The 23,198-nt window shown below is 45.1% G+C and overlaps 1 protein-coding gene across 2 annotated transcripts in view; it reads right to left on the bottom strand.

Annotated features, from left to right (window-relative positions):
* adgra1b (adhesion G protein-coupled receptor A1b) overlaps positions 1–23,198 on the bottom strand; it is a 122,734-nt gene that overhangs the window by 34,098 nt on the left and 65,438 nt on the right. For both annotated transcript variants that reach the window (XM_072436686.1, XM_072436685.1), the window contains one exon: positions 16,586–16,709. In XM_072436686.1, coding sequence (XP_072292787.1) covers positions 16,586–16,709 — 124 coding nt within the window. The remainder of the gene's footprint in view (positions 1–16,585; positions 16,710–23,198) is intronic.

Genomic DNA, 23,198 nt, shown 5'->3' with positions numbered 1-23,198 from the left:
CAACATCAATGGACAAAATGTGTAGCAAAAAAATATGAATAATAGCAATGCACTGTTTATTCTTTCAACCAAACTGGACCTTCATTGTCACTTCCACACACAAAGCAGAGCAGCAGGACAGATCCCAGACTGGTTGTATCCCAAGGAACAGTCGGAAGTTTGTGAAATTTTCAACTCCAGCGAGTTTCTTCTTTCCAAGTCAAGCAAGTCTCCGAAACCAGTTCAAAGGGCATCGGAGATGGAAGGAGACGCCAGAGACTCTGAAATCCACACTTCAGAACTCAGACTTGTGTATCGGAGTTGTCCTCATACTCAAATTTTAAACTGGATTTGGATCAAAGGAAAAGGCTGGATATCTGACACCAATTTTACTAGGAAAATGACAATAAACACTTTTTTAGAGTCGATTTTTAACAAAAGTAATGATAAGTTTCATTGGTAGTTGTTCTGAAATCTCATATCATCATAATCATCATTCAATTATAAGGATTGCAATATTGTTGACAAGAAATAGAAGGATAAAATCTCAATTAAACACATGGAATTCACCCAAAACGAGGAGGGCGAAACACAATTCCTGCTTTTTTCTGGCTCCAAATACTGCACTTTTAATACTACTTTAGTACTAGTAATAGTACTTTTAATATCCCAATAAAAAGCTGGGGCACCACAGATATGGAAGAAAACCAAAAGCTGTTTATGAATGGAAATTAAATCACATAAACAATGAACAGTTCCAGATTAAAATTCAATGAGGCCACAAATATGGGTCTTGTTATACTAAAGCATTAGCTGACCCCGTAAGTGCAACGCTCACATCGTTTCAGCCATTAAAGTCATAAACAAACTGGAGTACACGCGCTTCTCACAGCTCATAAAGCAACCTCAACAAAACCACACATGAGAGGAACTAGAACACAGAACAAGCCAAGGTTAATGTGACTTAATGTGGCTTTAATGAGTTTGAAACTACACAGAAGAGAGGTGCTACAGTGCTCGGACAAAACGGGTTACACTGGACACATTATGGGTCAGATACAGGAGTTATTCTAAAAAACAATCTACAAATTATAAATGTGTGCTTATTGCTGTGTATTGCCATGTGAACAGCCAGTATCAGTGCAGTAATATGCTATAATCACAACACTTTGAAACAATGTTAATGCTTAAGCTGCTTCAAAAGGGACTTATTCATGAAGTAATTGTGTTCATGTGTGTTTTGGGAGGCGTACTGTATCATAACTTGACAATACTCTGCCTCAACATTGTAATGACTAAAGAGCTTTGGGCCCAAAAACAGTTCCTGATTAGCTGAAGAGGCAGGGGCTGTTTTCAATGGACAGAAAATAGGTTTGTCTTTTAAACAACGCCTCCAACAACTGAGAAAACTTAAGTATCCTGAGCAGCCGTGCTCTCCTACATTCTGTCATGAAGAGAGGATATGGTGTAGAAAAAAACTCCAAACTTGGGACAGTCCAAAGGCTTCTCTTAACCTTCATTTAACGTCTTTTGCCTCAGATTTAAAATGCTTTTCTTGTTGATTATAACCTGGTTCGTATTAATTCTCATGATATTACTTGAACATTCATCTGGTCGGGCTCACGAGGTTGGGTTTGGGCCCGGCCGCTGTGGGACGGACCAATCACAGCAGTGCAGTTTGGGCCAAAGTCGATAGAAGTACTTTGGCCACTGTTAGTTTGTTTTTCAAGAACGTGCACAAAGAAGCACTTTGTGTACTTTAGAACGGGGGAAAAAGTCGGTGCTTTTCTCTGACTGGATCTTTGGCTTGTTCCTGTTGTTGTGACGCTTCGACCAATGAGATTAAAACATTCGTCATGACATTACGCCATTTTCCCGACTGCTTTCTGCGAGAGCCTGTCCAGAATGATGAAAGTGTAGAACTCATTTCAGAGAGATACACATCCAGAGCCAGGTTATGTGGACTACGCAGAAATCTCCGTCTCTCAATCTCAATCCTCTCTTATTTTTCCCATTTTTGCACATGTTTGTTTGCTCATGAACGGACCTCTGATTGGTTAATCCGCCTGTCAATCACAACCATTTGAAATCGGGGGGAACAGGATATGACTCCGAACCAAAAGTATTGTCAAAGCGTGTGGTCTTGGCAAGTAAATAAAGTCTATTTGACAATGGATTACAGATCACTTAGTCTCACCTCATGGCTCTAGTTTTTGAAAGTAAAACACAAATCCAAACTCTCCTGGTTCAGTGCAAACCTCTGTGTCTGAACTTTCCTTTCAGCACTGAGAGAGGCCACTCCTTCACTCCGAGGGCTCTTCTCACCCGCTTCATAACTCCTTCACGCTGCCACCATTAGACAGGCACTACAAAGTCTCACTGCCCCGAAAAAAACATCACACGAAAAAAAACGCTGATTCCAACAGCCATTTCCTCACTGAACAGTGGCAGACGATCACCGTTTTATTGTGTTTTTAACGTGCCATTTCTGCAGGACATAGTGACGACCAGAGGGGATTCTGGGCCACGTTCAGGGGCTCAAAAGAAAACAGTTTAGTTTATTACCTAGTTGAGTGATAGTATCAGGTTTTTGGCCCCAAAATGTGACCGCTGACTCACTACAGTCTGGATTAAACCAAATCATCCATGGGTTTCAGAATCATGTCGAATTAGGACTGTTGCCATCGCGATTAACAGTGTAAAACTCAACGTCACATCCTTTGAACAGTGAAAAGTCTCCAAAATGTCACCTACAACAGTCTGAAAGTTGTTGTGAATCTCTTAATCTGGACAGTCTGCAGCCTGTCCGCCCTTCACTCTGCTTCTCCTCCAGGGTTTTGTAGTTTTTACTCGCTGAGAAAGAGGGTCTCAGGACATTTATCCATTCGCTCATTTCCTGTGAACATTATTTCATCCGCTTCTCGCCCTTCGAGGCCACCGCTGGAAAATGTAATGTTGATATGGTAGCTTTGGATTTGAAGTACTATACATATTAAACTGACTGTCGCTCGGTTGACAGCACAAACGGGGAAAGAAAATGACACGGCTTCCAAAACATAACGACGAGGGCAAAGGTCAGACGCCAATGGCAACGAGAAAACACCAGGCAGATGATGATAACACGATTCATTCACACGTTGATTTAGTTCGGCTCGAACAAAAAGAGACAGAGAGGAAGAGTCTGGAGCAGTGACGTTCGAACTAGACTCTGAATCCCAGAGTGGGTCGGGTTTATAGTATTGGTACTACGATTATTAAAGTACGGGATGGACTGAGGAGGAAACCATGACACCAGAAAAAGCATGTGCACTATATGTACCCACTACCCACCTGTAAAGGTCAATTTGACACATTTAAGTTGTATGGTAAGGTTTGGCTTTACCAAATGCTTTTATTTTGGTAACTTCCTGTGTAACCGGAAGTCTACTTGACACTAAGGAAAAGACGCAGAGTAAATTGAACAACGATAAACGGACAAAACACGGACAAAACTCAAGGAACTAGCTACAGTCGAGGGAAACAAGGTCTGTAGTTAAAACGACTGTATTCATGAAAGATTTGAAATGTTTAATTGACGAATATGTTGGGAAATATTGTACTAACGTAATGAGCTAGAAATACGGTGATTTACGGCCAAAATGTAATTGTTTTTTTATTTTGTTCTGTCTAGCTCTTACGTTGGTTGAATGACAAAGAAAGGAACCATTAAACAACATTTAACCATCAGTTCTGGCCTTCTCAATTCGACTGGAGGCTACACCACCAATACCATAGTTTAGGAACCACAAAGAGATAAGAAAGACTGTGTAGCGCGTTGGCAAATAGAATAGTTTTCAGACGTCACCATTTTACTTTTACTGCTATTTGAGTAATAACTTTAATAGTGTACAAATACTCGATGAAAGGTTTATGTTCCGCTTCCCACTGTAAGTAAGTCTGAAAGTGACAATACTTTTGACAAAACTGAATGATTTGAACATTTGTGTTTCTTGCACCGCTCCTTCAGGTGTAGATCTCATTATTGTGCTCTATCCTTTTAAAAACACCAGATTATGTGCATTAGCAAATGTTTTGTTCTTCATTAAACACTTACTACTACTCGTAATACGTTTTAACTTGAGCGATTATTCAGCGAATCACACCTCAACAATAAAGACTCACTTGAAACACACTAGAATTTTTTTTTATAACAAAAACAGTGGCATTTTTAAATCAAAATGTAAAAAAAGAACAAACGACTTCTTATTTTCATCAATAATACACTTTATTTGTACATAATCTCCATCTAGACACCTTCAGTCACCATATTTCAACCTTTATTTGGTGGATTATGTTGAAAAAGTCTCGACGTACGAGAACTAAACCATTGTTTGACTCGTCGACTATTAAAATAATTGTTAATTGCAGGCCTATGCTTGAGTGATATGTTGGACTTTATACTGCTTGAGTAATATAATTTCAATAACAGCGCTCCTTTTGAAACTCCACTCACCTCTGCCAGTGTAAGTAATCATCCCAGCACGCTAATATCATTCACACGTTCCGAACGCTGCAGCGCTGCGAGCGAGCGTGCGTTTAGCGGCCGGTCTGGAGTCGGTTACAGTTTGGCGGAGGAGCTTTTTGACAGCGGTGACACGCAGAGCGGCTCCTCGCAGACCGGCTCCTGGCAGACCTCCCTGTCAGACGATCCTGTCACGAAAGAATGAAGCACGACGCTGGAGGAGGAGGAGGAGGAGACTCTCGAGCGGAGCGCCTAACGGGCCGGTGACGGTGCAGAACAGGTACTGGAGTGTTCAGACGTGACACGGACGCCGAGACGTCCCCGTTTTCTAGGGAAATGATTAGGTAGTGTCAGCTGGAGGTGTCAGACGGACAGGATTCAGGGTGTTTAGGCGGAATGACATGAAGTACTATGGGAATCCATCAACTTAATAGTTAGATTGTGTCTCCGTCTTTGGGCCCATCCACCAAAAACAGAAAAAAAACAGGTCTTATTTCCTAACCAAGAAGAGAAGGCACACAAAGAACAATCCGATCCAGGGCCAATAAAGTGTAACTTATCTGGTCAAGGGTCCGGCACCTGCTTCTTTTCATGGAGATTTGATTGTTTTTTTCCCTTTTCCATTTATTTATAACTGATGTAAATAAGAGTGTTTACTTACCATTAGTATTAGTATGATTTAGTCTTATGCCAGCTATTTTTACTTTACTTTATTTTATTATTATTTACTTTATTTTATTATTATTTTTTCCTCCATTCTCTATTAAGATATGAGGGGTTTTGTTAATAAGAGTTTTTTGTTTTGTTTATAAGAGTTCTTCTATTAAGTTTTTTGTTTTAAACTTCCTTAGTAAGGAAGGAATTACTAACTCATTACTATTACTAACTTCCTTAGTAATGAGGGAAAGGACAGATAATTGATCTGTCCTTCCCCATGTGTGGACAATAAAGGAACATCTTATCTTATCTTATTTATTTTCTTTTTTTTTTTTGCCTGACGAAGGCCCAGTTGCCGAAACGTTGCCTCTTTACTAATACATGTTTATTTGCGAGTAAGACAGTGTGCAGGATTTCTTTCCCTATTGGTTTTTCCAATAAAATCACATAAATCATCATTTTGAAACCGCTCTTTGAATGGTTGAACAAATTGCAAACCACGAGAACTGCAATTCTTTTGTCTTCTTATGTATAAAGCTTATGTATAAAGCTTCTAACGCTTCAGTTTAAACCTCGACAAACGTGTTCTGAAACGCATCTGATTCTTGCATCAGTTCATCCGTTCATATTTCAGTCTTCTCTCAAATGTTAACGGCACTTGAACAGAATCCAACCACTAAAACGCGAATCTAATCTCAATTACAATGTTTGTCGTAAAAATCTCAATCAGACGGGCATCGTTTAGCTCCACTCGCAGCTTTGGACAAAGGCCATTCCTTTTCACCTACACCCGGCTCTGAGAAGCACGTCCTCGTCAGACAAAGGCTTTTCTTGTCAGAAGGATACACTTGTAGTCGCTGTGAACTGTCGAGTCGGTGGTGGTGTTTATGTGGTCGTCTGCTCTTGATGTGAATGTCTTTTTCTCTCCTGCGCTAAAGAACTGAAACGTGCAGAAGAACGAGTTAGAATAATGTTTTTATCAAACTTGTATACCATATTTTCCGGACTATAAGTCGCACCTTTTTTCATAGTTTTGGCCGGGGTGCGACTTATACTCCAGAGCGACTTATACGTAATATTATTCACTATTTTCCCACTGACAACCACAAAAGGGCGCTCTAGGCTCTAAGCGACACAGAAGAAGAATCTGCACTTCCTCTTCCGCTGGAGTTTGTGGAGTTGTTTAGAAGTGACACAGAGGAAGAAGAATTCAATGGATTTAGTGATTTGGGGTAAAACTGATGCTTTGGTAAACTTGTTAGCATGTTCTTTATGCTATAGTTATCTGAATAACTGTTCATATGTTACGTTAACATACCAGACACTTACCACAGTTCTGTCTGTGCCTCATGTAGCTGAAGGTGTTAGCGTTAGCATACGTACACCTATTCACCATGTTCTCTCATCTGTTATTATGTCTGTTGAAAATGAAATGTCTGTTGGTCTTGGATTTGATCAAATACATTTCCCCCAAATAGTGCTACTTATACTCCAGTGCGACTTATATATGTTTTTTTGGCGACTTATACTCCGGAACAACTTATAGTCCGGAAAATACGGTACAAGAAATCAAATGCGATCCGTGTTTGGGACTGGCTCAACGGGTTTACCCACTACACCACGCGCGGCTTCAAAACCAAATAAAAACGTGAAAAAACTCAGCGATCGGAGCATTTTGAATATTCTTCCGTCGCCGTACATTTACCGTACTACCCGGCTGTGCGCATGGCAGTATTGCAGTATTGGTAGTGCCGGTCCGACTGTGCGGTGCAGGGGCCAGTGGAGGATTCTGTGTTTTGTGCTCAGAACCCAAACAGCTCGACAATCAATCACCCTCAGAGCGCAAATCCACCCGGAGCTTTTAACCTTCCAACCATCTCTATCTCTCCGACACTTATTTTACCACGCGGCTACCTCCAAACCTAAAATAGAGCTGTTCATACATCTTGTCGTACTGTAAGCCTGTCAATGAGAAAACTGGCACCAAAGAGCGGCTTTCAAAAATGACTCAAATGTTTGGTCGTGTGTACTATCCGTCTTCTTTTTCCAACATCCAAAGACAGTAGAATATATACGACCAAAACCTGAGAATATATTGGAAGTGAAGTATCCTGAAATGCTGTGTTTGTACCAAGTATAATTGAAATGTTACTGCGATTAATGCTACTGCTATGACGATACAAGTCTTGCTAAAATCATTAAACAGTATTATTATATAATAATTATCATTAATTGGCATATTAATCGGAGAAAAAAATGCAAACTTTGCAAATGTGCACTTAAATTAATTCAAACAACTTTTCTAAAATGAGAGTACATTATTTAACCAAAATATTATTGATATTTTACCTCAAATTTTCATCAAATTAACATAATAGCAACATACAATAGCATTAACATAAAAACTTGCAAAATGTACCTAGATGTAAAATCATTAAACAGTATTATTATATAGCAGTGGTCCCCAAACTTTTGACTCGAGGGCCACATTGGGTTCTAAAATTTGGCCGAGGGGCCGGGCCAGGAAAATATGGTGTGTTTGTGTGAACTAATGAATTATTTTAAATTACACGCTTGATTTGACCTGTAACTTGTAACAAAGCAACAAATGCAAGGCTCAATGTACTAATTGTTTTCCAAATGCATTAAATAATGATTAATTATCTACTGTCTTCTACTGTCCACAAGAGTCTTCTACTGTTCACAAGAGTCTTCTACTGTCCACAAGAGTCTTCTACTGTCCACAAGAGTCTTCTACTGTCCACTAGAGTCTTCTACTGTCCACAAGAGTCTTCTACTGTCCACAAGAGTCTTCTACTGTCCACAAGAGTCTTCTACTGTCCACAAGAGTCTTCTACTGTCCACAAGAGTCTTCTACTGTCCACAAGAGTCTTCTACTGTCCACAAGAGTCTTCTACTGTCCACTAGAGTCTTCTACTGTCCACAAGAGTCTTCTACTGTCCACTAGAGTCTTCTACTGTCCACAAGAGTCTTCTTCAGTGAGTCAAACACTTGCGCTACCTGCTTGATTGGCCCCGGTGACCATTTGTGGTGAATTTTATTTTCTGCGCGCCATAGATTTTCTTGTGCGAGCAGTGCTCTATGTGCGAGCAGTGCTCTATGTGCGCGCAGTGCACTATGTGCGAGCAGTGCTCTATGTGCGAGCAGTGCTCTATGTGCGCGCAGTGCACTATGTGCGAGCAGTGCTCTATGTGCGAGCAGTGCACTATGTGCGAGCAGTGCACTATGTGCGAGCAGTGCTCTATGTGCGAGCAGTGCACTATGTGCGAGCAGTGCTCTATGTGCGAGCAGTGCTCTATGTGCGAGCAGTGCTCTATGTGCGAGCAGTGCACTATGTGCGAGCAGTGCTCTATGTGCGAGCAGTGCTCTATGTGCGAGCAGTGCTCTATGTGCGCGCAGTGCACTATGTGCGAGCAGTGCTCTATGTGCGAGCAGTGCTCTATGTGCGAGCAGTGCTCTATGTGTGCGCAGTGCACTATGTGCGAGCAGTGCTCTATGTGCGAGCAGTGCACTAAGTGCGAGCAGTGCACTATGTGCGAGCAGCAGTGCACTATGTGCGAGCAGCAGTGCACATGTGCAAGCACATAGTGCACACATAGCGCACCGCTCGTGCGCAGCTTAGAGGGAACAGTGCCATCTCTTGGGGAAATGTGGGCATTACAGGCGAAAGGTAAAATGAACGGCCAGCCACAGTATCGTGAGTTTGAATCCCGCCTCAGATAATTTGCTGCATGTCCTCCTTTCTCTCTCATCATTCCCCTTCCTTTCTTTCTCATTCCATTTACTGTCTAATAAAGCCTACGGCAAAAAAAAAAAAAAAAAAAAAAAATTATATATATATATATATATATATATATATATATATATATATATTTTTTTAATATGACTTGGGCAAGCTTGGTGGGCGGGATTGAAAGGCCCAACGGGCCGGATGTGGCCCGCGGGCCGTAATTTGGGGACCACTGTTATATAGCATTAATTGGCGACATATTAATTGAAAAAAAAAAAATGCAAACCTTACAAATGTGCACAAAAAAACACACATTTCAAAATGTTCTAAAATAAGAGTACATTACTTTAACCAAAATATTCTTGTTAGATTACCTCAAATCCACATCACATTAACATAATAGCAATGTACAATAGCATTGACATAAAAACCTTGCAAAATGTACCTCGATGTACTTTTTTTACTTCGCAGTATTAGAGGACCAGAAATGTTCTAACCGCCACACAAAAGATGATGTTTTGCTATTAGATTCGGTGTAAAACGGAGTATGAAAAGCAGCTCGCACCTCCCACCACTGACCAGGTCCAGCAGGACAATAACCCACAGAGAGAGAGTGGGTTTCTAAAGCCGAGCCTGACTCACGAGCCTGTTCACTAACACTTTGGTAAAAAGAGGGTCCACTTCACACACTCACAGCCAAAGCATGAAAGACCTCGGGAGTGGGCGCTCATTCACTCTGCTGCACAACACGGCAGTCCTATCCAAACGCCCAAAATGACGCACAAGCTAGGTTTAGAAAAAAAAACATGTCATTTTCAAACGCAATAGATTTCTTTGTAATTCGAACAGTCCATCTTCTGAGTTTGACCCTCCTTTCGATGCAGCGCCTGGCAACCCATCTCCAGATCGTGAGCTAAACTTGGTTGAATTTCACACAAAATAGGAACGATAATGGTCTATTGACGCTGAAATGCTCGATTATGACTCGATATTTAATGCAAAGATATGATCATAAACACTTACAGGGAATCAGTTTTGAGACAAAGTAAGTTCCACAAACATGAAACTGTTGTTGGGCAACACGACACGAGCTGTAGATGGTTGTGTAGCTGCATTTTAGAGCGGAGATGTTTTAATCGAGCTGAAAGCCATTCCTTCTGTTGTGCAATTATGTAACTCACTGTACAAAATTCAACCTTGTTATCATGTATTTGGTTCTATTGTCATGACATTTTGGATCGGTTTACTTTAGCATTATACTTAAATTAAATCTATTTACTCATTTCTAACTCTTTCAAACCATTTGGCCCATCGCTAATATTCACATGCACGTTTGAGCTACAGCTTTAAAACTGCTTTTCCACACGGTAAAGTGAAGCCATCAATCATCCCAAAAGGCCTTTTTTTCTTGGTTAGCAATTGACACGTTACTATAAGATGTAGACAACGTGCAATGGTCTGAAATTCCAGTGTATAATCTACGAGGGGGAAACAATACGATCATTTGCAAGCCAAAGCTTTAAAGAACACATATTATGCATCATCTGTATTGTTATTGGCCTTTAAACATGCTCATGTTTTGGCTTCACATGTTTTCAAACTTAATAACCAAAAGCATGCACTAGCCTACTTTACAACTGCCAGGTGATCCATCATCGGGAACCTACAGGCAGCAGAGGAAATGATTCAACAATAGCTTAAACAGTAGCTTAAACAGTAGCTTCAACAATAGCTTAAACAGTAGCTTAAACAGTAGCTTAAACAATAGCTTAAACAGTAGCTTAAACAGTATCTTAAACAGAAGCTTAAACAGTAGCTTTAACAATAGCTTAAGAATAGCTTAAACAATAGCTCCAACAATAGCTTAAACAATAGCTCCAACAATAGCTTAAAAAATAGCTGCTTTGACGGCAGAAGAACGAGTCTGGCGATGGTTTATTAACTTAAAAAGAGTGTTTTCTGAGTAAAAGGACTTACTAAAAAGGCTTCATCAGTTGTTGTTGTTGTTGTTGCTGTTGTTGTTGTTCAGAGTTGTGTTTTTGACGGGGGTTAAAAACTCAGAAAAGCCAAGTTCAAAAGCAAGTCATCTTCGCATTTGGGAGAGATATGGCCCTCTTGATCATGTCACCTCTACGAGCTCAGGCTTTGACAAGTCGGCGTGGCCACAGGCACTCGGCCTTAAATTCGCTTTATTTCCATTCTCAAAAGCCCTACTTAAATTGAAGTATTTCTGGCATTGTGCAACATCGCCACAGCTCACACAGTAACTGCATTCTGCCACTCCGCCGCCGAGACCCCGAGGCCATCGATGGACAGTAATGGAAACACATTGCGCAGCTTCTTTCCAAAGTCGACGTTTTGCACAACTCAATATTAAACGCGGCAAACGTAACTCAATTTGTCCCTCCCCCGAAAAACAAGACAAAGCATCTCATGACGACACTCACCGACGTAAATGGCGAGATCTGTCGCTAAAACGCTCGCCGCGCCGCCGTCCATCAGCTCGCGCAGGGCTAAATCAGAATAAATTATACATGCGGCTGGGGAGGAGTTGTCCAAGTTCACTCAAATGTGACCAAATGATTTTCTGCGAGAGACACGAGCCGCATTTTTCATCCTTTTGTCTGTTAGCGCTTTCTGGCCTCGTCGCTGAGCATTTCTCATTATCTCCAAAACAGCTGAGAGAGAGTGGGTGACTGCTTACAAGCCAGAACCATGAAGGCACATTTGTTACTCCGGGAGAGGGAGAGAAGTGCGAGGGAAAGTGAAAGCAGAGGAAGGAAAGACAAGTTTAAAAAGTGCTGGATTAAAAAGATGTGGATGTCAAAAGTGTATTGTACAAATGTGTTAAGAAAAGCGGAGACATTTTTCTTGGGGATTTCAAAACGTTGGCATTTCCACTTGGAGCATGAAGAGAATTAAGTTTGTTGGTTGGAAACATGTGACTTTGGCTGTAAGTCTGTGTTTAGAAGCCCAAGACATCATTTTTTTGTGCAACAGGTAAAAATCCAAAGTTCTTAGGGCAGTTTTTTAAGTCATCCATTTGTTAACCATCACTTGTTCTGGGACAAATTGTGTTCACAACGACCGCATGGCTTTAAGGACATAGCAGTCACGTTGCCTAAATCAAATCAAATCAAATCAATTTATTTTTGTAAGGCCCAAAATCACAACAACAGTTGCCTCTGAGGGCCACAGGGAGAAATTAATCAACAATGTCTGTGGTGGCGAGGGAGTCAGACAATGTCTGTGGTGGCGAGGGACGATGTCCCAGGGTCCTCTGTCCTTAGACTCTCCTTCTCGGCCAGGAAAAACTACAAAAAAAACCTCCTTGGGAAAAAAGCGTAGAAACCTGGAGGAGTTCCAGTGAAGGAGAGATCCGACTCTCACAGACGGACAGACGGACACGAGGAGACTGGAGCTGGACCCACTCTTCAGGCAGATGAGGGACTGTCTGAGTCGAGCTGGACCCACTCTTCAGGCAGATGAGGGACCGACTGAGTCGAGCTGGACCCACTCTTCAGGCAGATGAGGGACCGACTGAGGCGAACTGGACCCACTCTTCAGGCAGATGAGGGACCGTCGGAGGCGAGCTGGACCCACTCTTCAGGCAGATGAGGGACCGACTGAGGCGAGCTGGACCCACTCTTCAGGCAGATGAGGGACTGTCTGAGTCGAGCTGGACCCACTCTTCAGGCAGATGAGGGACCGACTGAGTCGAGCTGGACCCACTCTTCAGGCAGATGAGGGACCGACTGAGGCGAACTGGACCCACTCTTCAGGCAGATGAGGGACCGTCGGAGGCGAGCTGGACCCACTCTTCAGGCAGATGAGGGACCGACTGAGGCGAGCTGGACCCACTCTTCAGGCAGATGAGGGACCGACTGAGGCGAACTGGACCCACTCTTCAGGCAGAAGAGGGACCGTCGGAGGCGAGCTGGACCCACTCTTCAGGCAGATGAGGGACCGTCGGAGGGACCGTCGGAGGCCTAAGGGCTTGCTTTATTCATTAAGTCATTGTTCATTCCCAGTGCTGACGGCAGAGGACGCGCAAGGCCTAAATACCTCAATGTTTCCACATTAGATTAGATTAGCCTTTATTGTCCCCATAGGGACATTTGTCCTCTGCATTTGACCCCTGCATCAATGGCGCTGGGGCAGTGGACCCGTCTCAAGATTTTGAGCTCAGCTGGGTCAGGACTAGGTTCACTAGAGGATTTGACCTGTTGTGCATGTTTTGGGTTGTAGAACATGTGACACTAATCCCATAGTGACCAAAAGCATGTTTAAAACCAATTAAAGGCACAAGAATGCATGTCCCGACACAAGAGTCCAGCAGCAAAATGTTTGCTTTGTTGTTTATATGTATATATTTATGTGTATGTGTATTTATATGTATATGCATATCTGTATGTGAATGTATATGCGCACTATGCCTAATTCAATGCCTAATACCTCATTGAAATATAAATAACTTTGTGATGTGGCAAAATAATGCAGAATAGCGATGATTTTAGGTGATAAAAACTGTAAAATTCTATGGTTGGAAGTTGATTAAGTGATATTAAAATATCATTATCTAAGATTGGACAATTACAGTATTTTACTTCAAAATAAAACTTGAGCAGTGTAAATCTGAAATGAATGCACTGAAATAACAGATTTATAAAACAAAAAAACAAACAAACAAACAGAAAATAATGGGAAAAGGCTCTCTCAGAACTGCGACAAGGACTAAAAATCTGACCTCCAAATGTGAATTATAATGTGAATCAAGTAAAAAGTGTCAAAAAGTACAATCCATCATAAGAAGGACCTTTTTCTCTGACACATTACTTTAAGCGTCATTGGCAGTAGTTCGTATTAATGAAACTGTGTGTTGATTACTATTTAATGAGTATTTCCTCTTACTTCAAAATGCGCATAAAAATAAGGCGACGGCAGCGCAGCTAGTGAGCGATGCTGTGTATTTACCATCAGCGTGAATCACCAGCCTCAGTGTGACGACACTTGAGCAACAAGAGTGACACTTTCACACAACATGACAACGATAACAAGTGAAGCATGAGCCGCATAGAAAGTGTTGAATGGGCCAAAGCTGGGTCAATGCTGGGCAGCACTCGTCATGGTTACCAACACCTCAGTACATTTACAATTCATGTTACAGGAAAAAAGGCCGGGTTTCATGTGGTGTGACTTATAGAATTCTGTGACGAAATAATAGATTGAATGAAGGTTCTGGACCAAGAAAACCAGGTCAAGATTAAGTTTAGTGAAGGAAAGAAACTAAAGGATGAAAAGTCAGGTCTGAACAATGATCAAAGACAAAGACCAAACTGACCAAAGCCAAAACATCGTAAAAGGTTCAGAATCAGTTCTGCAGAGTCACCAAATACTAGAAATCCACCACACCAGGACTACACCAGGACTACACCAGGTCTACACCAGGACTACACCAGGTCTACACCAGGACTACACCAGGTCTACACCAGGTCTACACCAGGATTACACCAGGTCTTGACCAGGATTACACCAGGTCTAGACCAGGACAACACCAGGACAACACCAGGACAATACCAGGTCTACACCAGGTCTACACCGGGACAACACCAGGACAACACCAGGACAACACCAGGTCTACACCAGGTCTACATCAGGACAACACCAGGACAACACCAGGTCTACACCAGGTCTACACCAGGACTACAACAGGACTACACAAGGTCTACACCAGGACAACACCAGGACAACACCAGGTCTACACCAGGTCTAGACCAGGACAACACCAGGACAACACCAGGTCTACACCAGGTCTACACCAGGTCTACACCAGGTCTACACCAGGTCTACCCCAGGACAACACCAGGTCTACACCAGGACTACAGCAGCACTACACCAGGTCTACACCAGGTCTACACCAGGTCTACACCAGGTCTACCCCAGGACAACACCAGGACAACACTAGGTCTACACCAGGACTACAACAGGACTACACAAGGTCTACACCAGGACAACACCAGGACAACACCAGGTCTACACCAGGTCTAGACCAGGACAACACCAGGACAACACCAGGTCTACACCAGGTCTACACCAGGTCTACACCAGGTCTACCCCAGGACAACACCAGGTCTACACCAGGACTACAGCAGCACTACACCAGGTCTACACCAGGTCTACACCAGGTCTACACCAGGTCTACCCAGGACAACACCAGGTCTACACCAGGACTACAGCAGGACTACACCAGGTCTACACCAGGTCTACCCCAGGTCTACCCCAGGTCTACCCCATGACAACACCAGGACAACACCAGTTCTACACCAGGACTACAGCAGGACCACACCAGGTCTACACCAGGACAACACCAGGTCTACACCAGGTCTACCCCAGGACAACACCAGGTCTACACCAGGACAACACCAGGACAACACCAGGTCTACCCCAGGACAACACCAGGTCTACACCAGGTCTACACCAGGACAACACCAGGTCTACACCAGGTCTACCCCAGGACAACACCAGGTCTACACCAGGACTACAGCAGGACTACACCAGGTCTACACCAGGTCTACACCAGGTCTACCCCAGGACAACACCAGGTCTACACCAGGACTACAGCAGGACTACACCAGGTCTACACCAGGTCTACACCAGGTCTACCCCAGGTCTACCCCATGACAACACCAGGACAACACCAGTTCTACACCAGGACTACAGCAGGACCACACCAGGTCTACACCAGGACAACACCAGGTCTACACCAGGTCTACACCAGGACAACACCAGGTCTACACCAGGTCTACCCCAGGACAACACCAGGTCTACACCAGGACAACACCAGGACAACACCAGGTCTACCCCAGGACAACACCAGGTCTACACCAGGTCTACACCAGGACAACACCAGGTCTACACCAGGTCTACACCAGGTCTACACCAGGTCTACACCAGGACAACACCAGGTCTACACCAGGTCTACACCAGGACAACACCAGGTCTACACCAGGTCTACACCAGGTCTACACCAGGACAACACCAGGTCTACACCAGGAATACACCCGCACTAGAACAGCGCAAACACTCAGGCCTTATGTAGAAATGGACAAGATCAATCAAAAGAGTCCATTACTCTGTCAATCATCCACATACGTGTCGTCCGTCACCGCAGAGGTGTTTTATTTTCTCTCTCAAGGCAAACTCTTTAACTCCCAAGTAAATAAAGCGGTTTAATAGGCAAAGCGATGATAGAAGGGGGATTGATGAAAGAACATAAATGATGCAGAGGGAGGGGAGAGAGGCGGAGGAGAAGATTAGAGCAACGCAATGTCCTGAAAGAGTGAATGGAGAGAAGATAGTGTGAGTCAGTGACCAAAAGGAGTGTCAAACAAGCCCCTGTCTAAGGCCCCAAGTCACTGGGATAGGCTCCAGTCACCCGCGACCCCTAAAAAGAACAAACGGCAGAAAATGAATGAATGAAGTGAACAAATAACGCTATCAGACAAAAGCAGGTCACGTAACCCTGGTTCTGTGAGTCAGTCGACATGCCGGGTCATAAACCAGAACTGTACATTTGAACCAGGAACAAAAAAAAAAGCCCTCCTCACCGCAATCGCAACCCCACAGTACCGTTTTGTACTCATTACAGCAGAACGCTTCGAGCCAGCGTGTTTCCGTTGAAAAGGGCGTGCACTCACCGCCTGACAGATGATGGGGTACTTGATTCGATTGATGCCTCCAGCGAACACCGCGAAGGTCAGGGCCGTGTGGAAGCAGAAGTTCAGCAGCGTGTGCCATCCTTTTCGGCTGATCCGGATCGCGCTGGAAAAGGAACACACCGACAAATAAACGAATAAACAAATAAATAGAACAATTGCTGATGCGAGCTGTGACTTTTGGCTTGTGGCGCAAACAGAAATAATGCACAGAGGTGATTGGTAAGTTTTGAAGGTAGAGAATATGACTCAATATGAATGAGTCAATAAAGGGTGTTCTGAGAGACAAAAAGTAAGAAAAAATAGAATCAAAACTAAATACAAATGCCCTCTTCTTCCTCTGCTTTTGACCCATTCTTCAATACTGCTGGGAGCACCTGCTGGGAGCACCTGCTGGGAGCACCTGCTGGGAGCACCTGCTGGGAGCACCTGATTGGAGCAGTGAGAAGCTGCTGTAAAATGCCAGTAAAGGGACCAAACTCCGGATCTTTAGCTTGGCTTGGTCAGGACGACCTTCTTTTAGATTGTATGGGGATCTGGAGCAACTCACCAAGCAGAGAGAACAGGCCCAGAAAGAGACAGAAAGACCCAGAAAGACCCAGAAAGAGACAGAAAGACACAGAAAGACACTGAAAGACACAGAAAGGCCCAGAGAGACACAGAAAAACACAGAAAGGCCAAAGCCAGCTTGTAACTGGAACCCGGGACTTTCTTTACTATCACTATTAGGGATGATCCATCTTTTATAGTCCCAATAACAATATCAATACTTTGGCTTTAAGTACCGGTATACATCATTACCCTATATCGACCGATACGAGGTTATTTCCCTAAAACAAACCAAAACTTCCTAAAAAATTTAAGAGAAATAAGTCTTTGCCCAGCTCAAACTCAACTCAACCAGCAGCACTGAACTTCACATTTAATTTTAACCAATTAAAATGAACAATGTTTTACAATAAAGACATGCAGCAAATATATACAACAATACAATACAATGTCCTTTATACACATGTCTTTTTGTTTTGTTATTTTACTGCTCTGGTTTGTGGCTGTGGTTGAAGAACAAAGTATCCGCTTGCACCCAGAGAACGAGAACGAGTTCACGGACCTCGAAACTCGCCACGGAGTACGCACTTGAATTAAGAAGCAAAGTACTTGACCGAAACATTTTTGAGAACCACCGCTCTCGGGCCGAGTCTTCACACCATTACGGGATAACTCTGGTGCACACATTCTCAGAGAAAAAGCATCCATTGGAATTACAGTAAGACCATTGCACGTTCTCCACCGTCCAAACCATTCTACTCTCTCTGCAGCTCCGTTCAACCACTGTTACGTGTGAGCCTTAAACAGGAGTCAAATGGAATGTTTTCTCGCTGGTTGCACTTGAATCCAGTCATTGAAATATGGTGCTGGGGGGTTTCAGAGCCCAGGAGCGAAGCACTTAACCCATATTGCTTCTTCTGTTTCAGCTGGTTCAGAGAGAGAGAGAGAGAGAAAGAGGAGAGAAGATTGAGCGAGACGTAGATAAAGAGAAAAGAGAGAGACGGGAGAAAAGTAGGTCGCACAATGGCAACATGTTTGTCAGCTGGCGACAATTAACTCCACGTCTTTTCGTTTAATTACAGTGCTGCGTCAAAGCGCCGAGGTTTAATTATGAAGACACTGCTGCAGCCCGGTCTCTCAAATCACCTCTTCAACGAGTCCGTGGGAGAGCTTTATGCATTTACAGTTTGTGTCCTGCGACTAACTGACCGTACGGTCCGTGCTCAAAGGGTTAGCAGCGATATAATGAGACGGAAAAGGTGGTGGATAATAATTAATTGTCATTCTATAGCAATTTGTGCCAGGCTTTTTATTTCCTGTTTGCAAGTACTCTTCTGGGTGTGATTTCAGAGACGGTAGGGTTTCAATTTACATCTTCCCATTGATATCAGTGCGTCTTATTGGTTTATCAAGGTTTACTTTGTCCAACGGCGCTGTAGCAACTTGGAAACCCTTCTACAGATGTTCTTAGAGGGAGGTTCAAGGTCAGTAGAGCCAAGTTCAAGGTCAGTCAAGCATGAACAGTTGACATTTAGGTGGACATATTTTGCATTTGTGTGGGTTTAATTAGATTTTAAAGACAATTTTTAATTCATCTTGGGATTAATTTCCACATTTTCACATAATGTTTCCATTTGAAAAACAGAAAACTACACACATGAACGATGAAAGAAATTAGATAGAAATTAATACTTCACGCAACATGTATGCTACGCTAACAGAGCTAGGCTTTCGTTGTGAAGGCAAGTTTATCTATAGAGCACATTTCATACACAAGGCAATTCAAAGTGCTTCACACAACAGGAAAAAATGCATTAAAATCACAAAGAAAGTACAGACCACATACACAGCATTCCAGACACTCTTCCCCATATTTATTTGACGTTGCAGCATGACAGGCGTCTCCGGGATGGACACATCACTTTTAGATTGATACTTTCCCATATCAGCGCGCTATCTGCAAACTTGTGCACACAATTTAACTGCAGAACGAGTGTGGTGATAAATTATGGACTTAAACAATGATGATTTTCTTTAACCTGTGGCACTCAGAAATCACTAAACAACCGTGAATTAAGCAAAATGCAGTTACAGGTATGTTCAGATGAGACAAAAACAGTATAATAAACACAAAAAAGAACATTTTGCGTAGTATGTTTCCTTTAAAGTCAAACAATATCTAATAAAAAATCTGTGTTCAGTGTTTTTGGAAATCATGCACCAGATTATCCAACAAAATGTCATATTCTTTTACAATATTTTGACGTTTTGGGGCGTCTGAGAATGGCGTGTTATTGTAGCTTTGTCACATAAATGCGTGTATGTTCTGCAGACGCCTCGTGCACATGTTCCATCCACGCTGAAGCCCGCGTCACTGCTTGAACGACACGACCCTGTGCTGGAGATCAGCTGTTTCCAAAATGGAGGCGCGGCGTCCCGACTGCGCGTGAGCCAACTACAAGATGAGCCTCGGCGGCGAGCTATGACCACGTCTGGGCCGAGATGAAGGATGAGCGAGGGAGGAGAAAGGGGGAGGAGAGACATGGGAGGAAGGAGAGAGGAGAGAGAGAGAGAGAGAGAGAGAGAGAGAGGAGAACAAGAGGAGAAAGTGGAGAATAGGGAGAAAGAGAGAGAGAGTGTAGGAGAGAGGGTGAGGCAACAGAGATGGAAAACAGAAAGAGAGGAGATGGGGAGGGACAGAGAAGAGAAGCAATATGAGCGAGGAGAAGGGGGTGATAAGGAGTAAAGAAAGAGGGAGAGAGAGAGAGAAGATAATACAAACTTTTAAAGAAGAGAGGGAAGAGAGAGAACTGAAAGGAAGGAAAACCAGCAAAAAGAAGATAGAAAAAAGTGATGGGATCAGAGAGAGAGAGAGGAAAGAGAGAGAGAGAGAGGAGAACAAGAGGAGATGTGGGATGGGGAAAGAGAGAGGGTGTGTGCTGGAGAGAGTGTAGGAGAGAGGGTGAGGCTACAGAGATGGAAGACAGAAAGAGAGGAGATAGGAAAGGACAGAGAAGAGAAGAAATATGAGCGAGGAGAAGGGGGTGATAAGGAGGAAAGAAAGAGAGAGAAGAGATAAGACAAACTTTTAAAGAAGAGAGGGAAGAGAGATAACTGAAAGGAAGACGCACCAGCAAAGGGAAGATAGAGAGAGAGAGAGAGGATGAGTTGTGAGGTGGGGCGAGAGAGAGCGAGAGAGCACAAGGTGCATAAGGTGCAAAGGGGGCAGAGAGAAAAAGACAGAGTGAGACAGAGAGAGAAATAGTGGAGGGGAGGGAGAGAGAACGCAAGAGAGGGAAAGGATAGATAGCAAAGAAAGCGTGACAGAGGACAGAGACATAAATAGGAGGAGTGGAAAGGGGTGAGCGAGAGAGCGATAAAGAGAGGAGAGAGAAAGATGAAGAGGGAAATAGAGCAAAAACTCAAGGAGAGAGAGCGGAAGAGTGGAGAGGGGAAAGAAAAAGAAAGGAGAGGGCGAAAGAGAGCTGGATCGTGGAAAGGGAAACGAGAGGGAGGAAAAGAGGAGAAACAGTGAGTGGAAAGGAGAAAGAGATAGAGGAAGAAAGTGAAAGAGGAAGAGTGGAGAGCAGAAGAATAAGAAGACAGAGAGGAAGAGTGGAGAGCAGAAGATAAAGGAGAGAGAGGAAGAGTGGAGAGCAGAAGATAAAGGAGAGAGAGGAAGAGTGGAGAGCAGAAGATAAAGGAGAGAGAGGAAGAGTGGAGAGCAGAAGATAAAGGAGAGAGAGGAAGAGTGGAGAGCAGATGATAAAGGAGAGAGAGGAAGAGTGGAGAGCAGAAGATAAAGGAGAGAGAGGAAGAGTGGAGAGCAGAAGATAAAGGAGAGAGAGGAAGAGTGGAGAGCAGAAGATAAAGGAGAGAGAGGAAGAGTGGAGAGCAGAAGATAAAGGAGAGAGAGGAAGAGTGGAGAGCAGAAGATAAAGGAGAGAGAGGAAGAGTGGAGAGCAGAAGATAAAGGAGAGAGAGGAAGAGTTGCTGCTGTGGACCATGTTCTGGACTCGCTCCAACTCCGAGCCATAAATCAGGCTCCGGAGAAGCTTTTCATCGGCTCCGCTCGGGGCCCTCATTGGGTCAAGTACATTAACCCAGCAACCCTTCACAACCCCGTCTCCCAGAGGATCATGGGAAATGCGGTCCCCTCCTCATAACCGCTGTCCAGCAGGATGTATGGACACTACATTATCGCTTATTACATCGGGCGAGCGACGCTGTCAGAGGAGTAAACCATAACGGAGACTGGAAAGAAGCACCGAGGAGCCACAGGACAGGGCGGCTGACCGAGGAGCCACAGGACGGGGCGACCAACCGAGGAGCCACAGGACGGGGCGGCTAACCCAGGAGCCACAGGACGGGGTGACCAACCGAGGAGCCACAGGACGGGGCGGCTAACCGAGGAGCCACAGGACGGGGCGGGTAACCCAGGAGCCACAGGACGGGGTGACCAACCGAGGAGCCACAGGACGGGGCGGCTAACCGAGGAGCCACAGGACGGGGCGGCTGACCGAGGAGCCACAGGACTGGGCGACCAACCGAGGAGCCACAGGACTGGGCGACCAACCGAGGAGCCACAGGACGGGGCGGCTAACCCAGGAGCCACAGGACGGGGCGGCTGACCGAGGAGCCACAGGACGGGGCGGCTAACCGAGGAGCCACAGGACGGGGCGGCTAACCGAGGAGCCACAGGACGGGGCGGCTAACCCAGGAGCCACAGGACGGGGCGGCTGACCGAGGAGCCATAGGACAGGGCGGCTAACCGAGGAGCCACAGGACGGGGCGGCTAACCGAGGAGCCACAGGACAGGGCGGCTAACCCAGGAGCCACAGGACGGGGCGACCAACCGAGGAGCCACAGGACGGGGCGGCTAACCCAGGAGCCACAGGACGGGGCGACCAACCGAGGAGCCACAGGACGGGGCGGCTGACCAAGGAGCCACAGGACAGGGCGGCTAACCCAGGAGCCACAGGACGGGGCGACCAACCGAGGAGCCACAGGACGGGGCGACTAACCGAGGAGCCACAGGACGGGGCGGCTGACCGAGGAGCCACAGGACTGGGCGACCAACCGAGGAGCCACAGGACGGGGCGGCTAACCCAGGAGCCACAGGACGGGGCGGCTGACCGAGGAGCCACAGGACAGGGCGGCTAACCGAGGAGCCACAGGACGGGGCGGCTAACCGAGGAGCCACAGGACGGGGCGGCTAACCCAGGAGCCACAGGACGGGGCGGCTGACCGAGGAGCCACAGGACAGGGCGGCTAACCGAGGAGCCACAGGACGGGGCGGCTAACCCAGGAGCCACAGGACGGGGCGACCAACCGAGGAGCCACAGGACGGGGCGGCTAACCCAGGAGCCACAGGACGGGGCGACTAACCGAGGAGCCACAGGACAGGGCGGCTGACCAAGGAGCCACAGGACAGGGCGGCTAACCCAGGAGCCACAGGACGGGGCGACCAACCGAGGAGCCACAGGACGGGGCGGCTAACCCAGGAGCCACAGGACGGGGCGACTAACCGAGGAGCCACAGGACGGGGCGGCTGACCAAGGAGCCACAGGACAGGGCGGCTAACCCAGGAGCCACAGGACGGGGCGACCAACCGAGGAGCCACAGGACGGGGCGACTAACCGAGGAGCCACAGGACGGGGCGGCTAACCCAGGAGCCACAGGACGGGGCGGCTAACCGAGGAGCCACAGGACGGGGCGGCTAACCGAGGAGCCACAGGACGGGGCGGCTAACCATCGTTTATGAGAGTTTAGGTGCTTTGCTTTGTGTTCATACTGCGCCAATCAAACTGTCAATCATGAATATCTTGGGTCCAGACGACAGGTTTTTGTAAAGTATTCGAGATGAGAACGTTTGACTTTTTTTGGGGACAAAGCCATGATCCAGAGTCGAGCTGATTGACCATGACAGAAATAATAAAAGTATCATGCATAAGAAATCAAATAAATAATAAACAAATAAAAAACTAAATGTACATTATTTTACATATCTTTTGGTCTAAATGCATAAGACACATATATTACTACT

Source organism: Eucyclogobius newberryi, unplaced genomic scaffold, assembly GCF_026437365.1.
Source record: "Eucyclogobius newberryi isolate DKJ021-1_F unplaced genomic scaffold, fEucNew1.0.hap1 SCAF_8, whole genome shotgun sequence".
Classification (NCBI taxonomy): domain Eukaryota; kingdom Metazoa; phylum Chordata; class Actinopteri; order Gobiiformes; family Gobiidae; genus Eucyclogobius; species Eucyclogobius newberryi.
The sequence above is the reverse complement of the archived record's forward strand: the minus strand, read 5'-3'. Positions and strand labels throughout refer to the sequence as shown.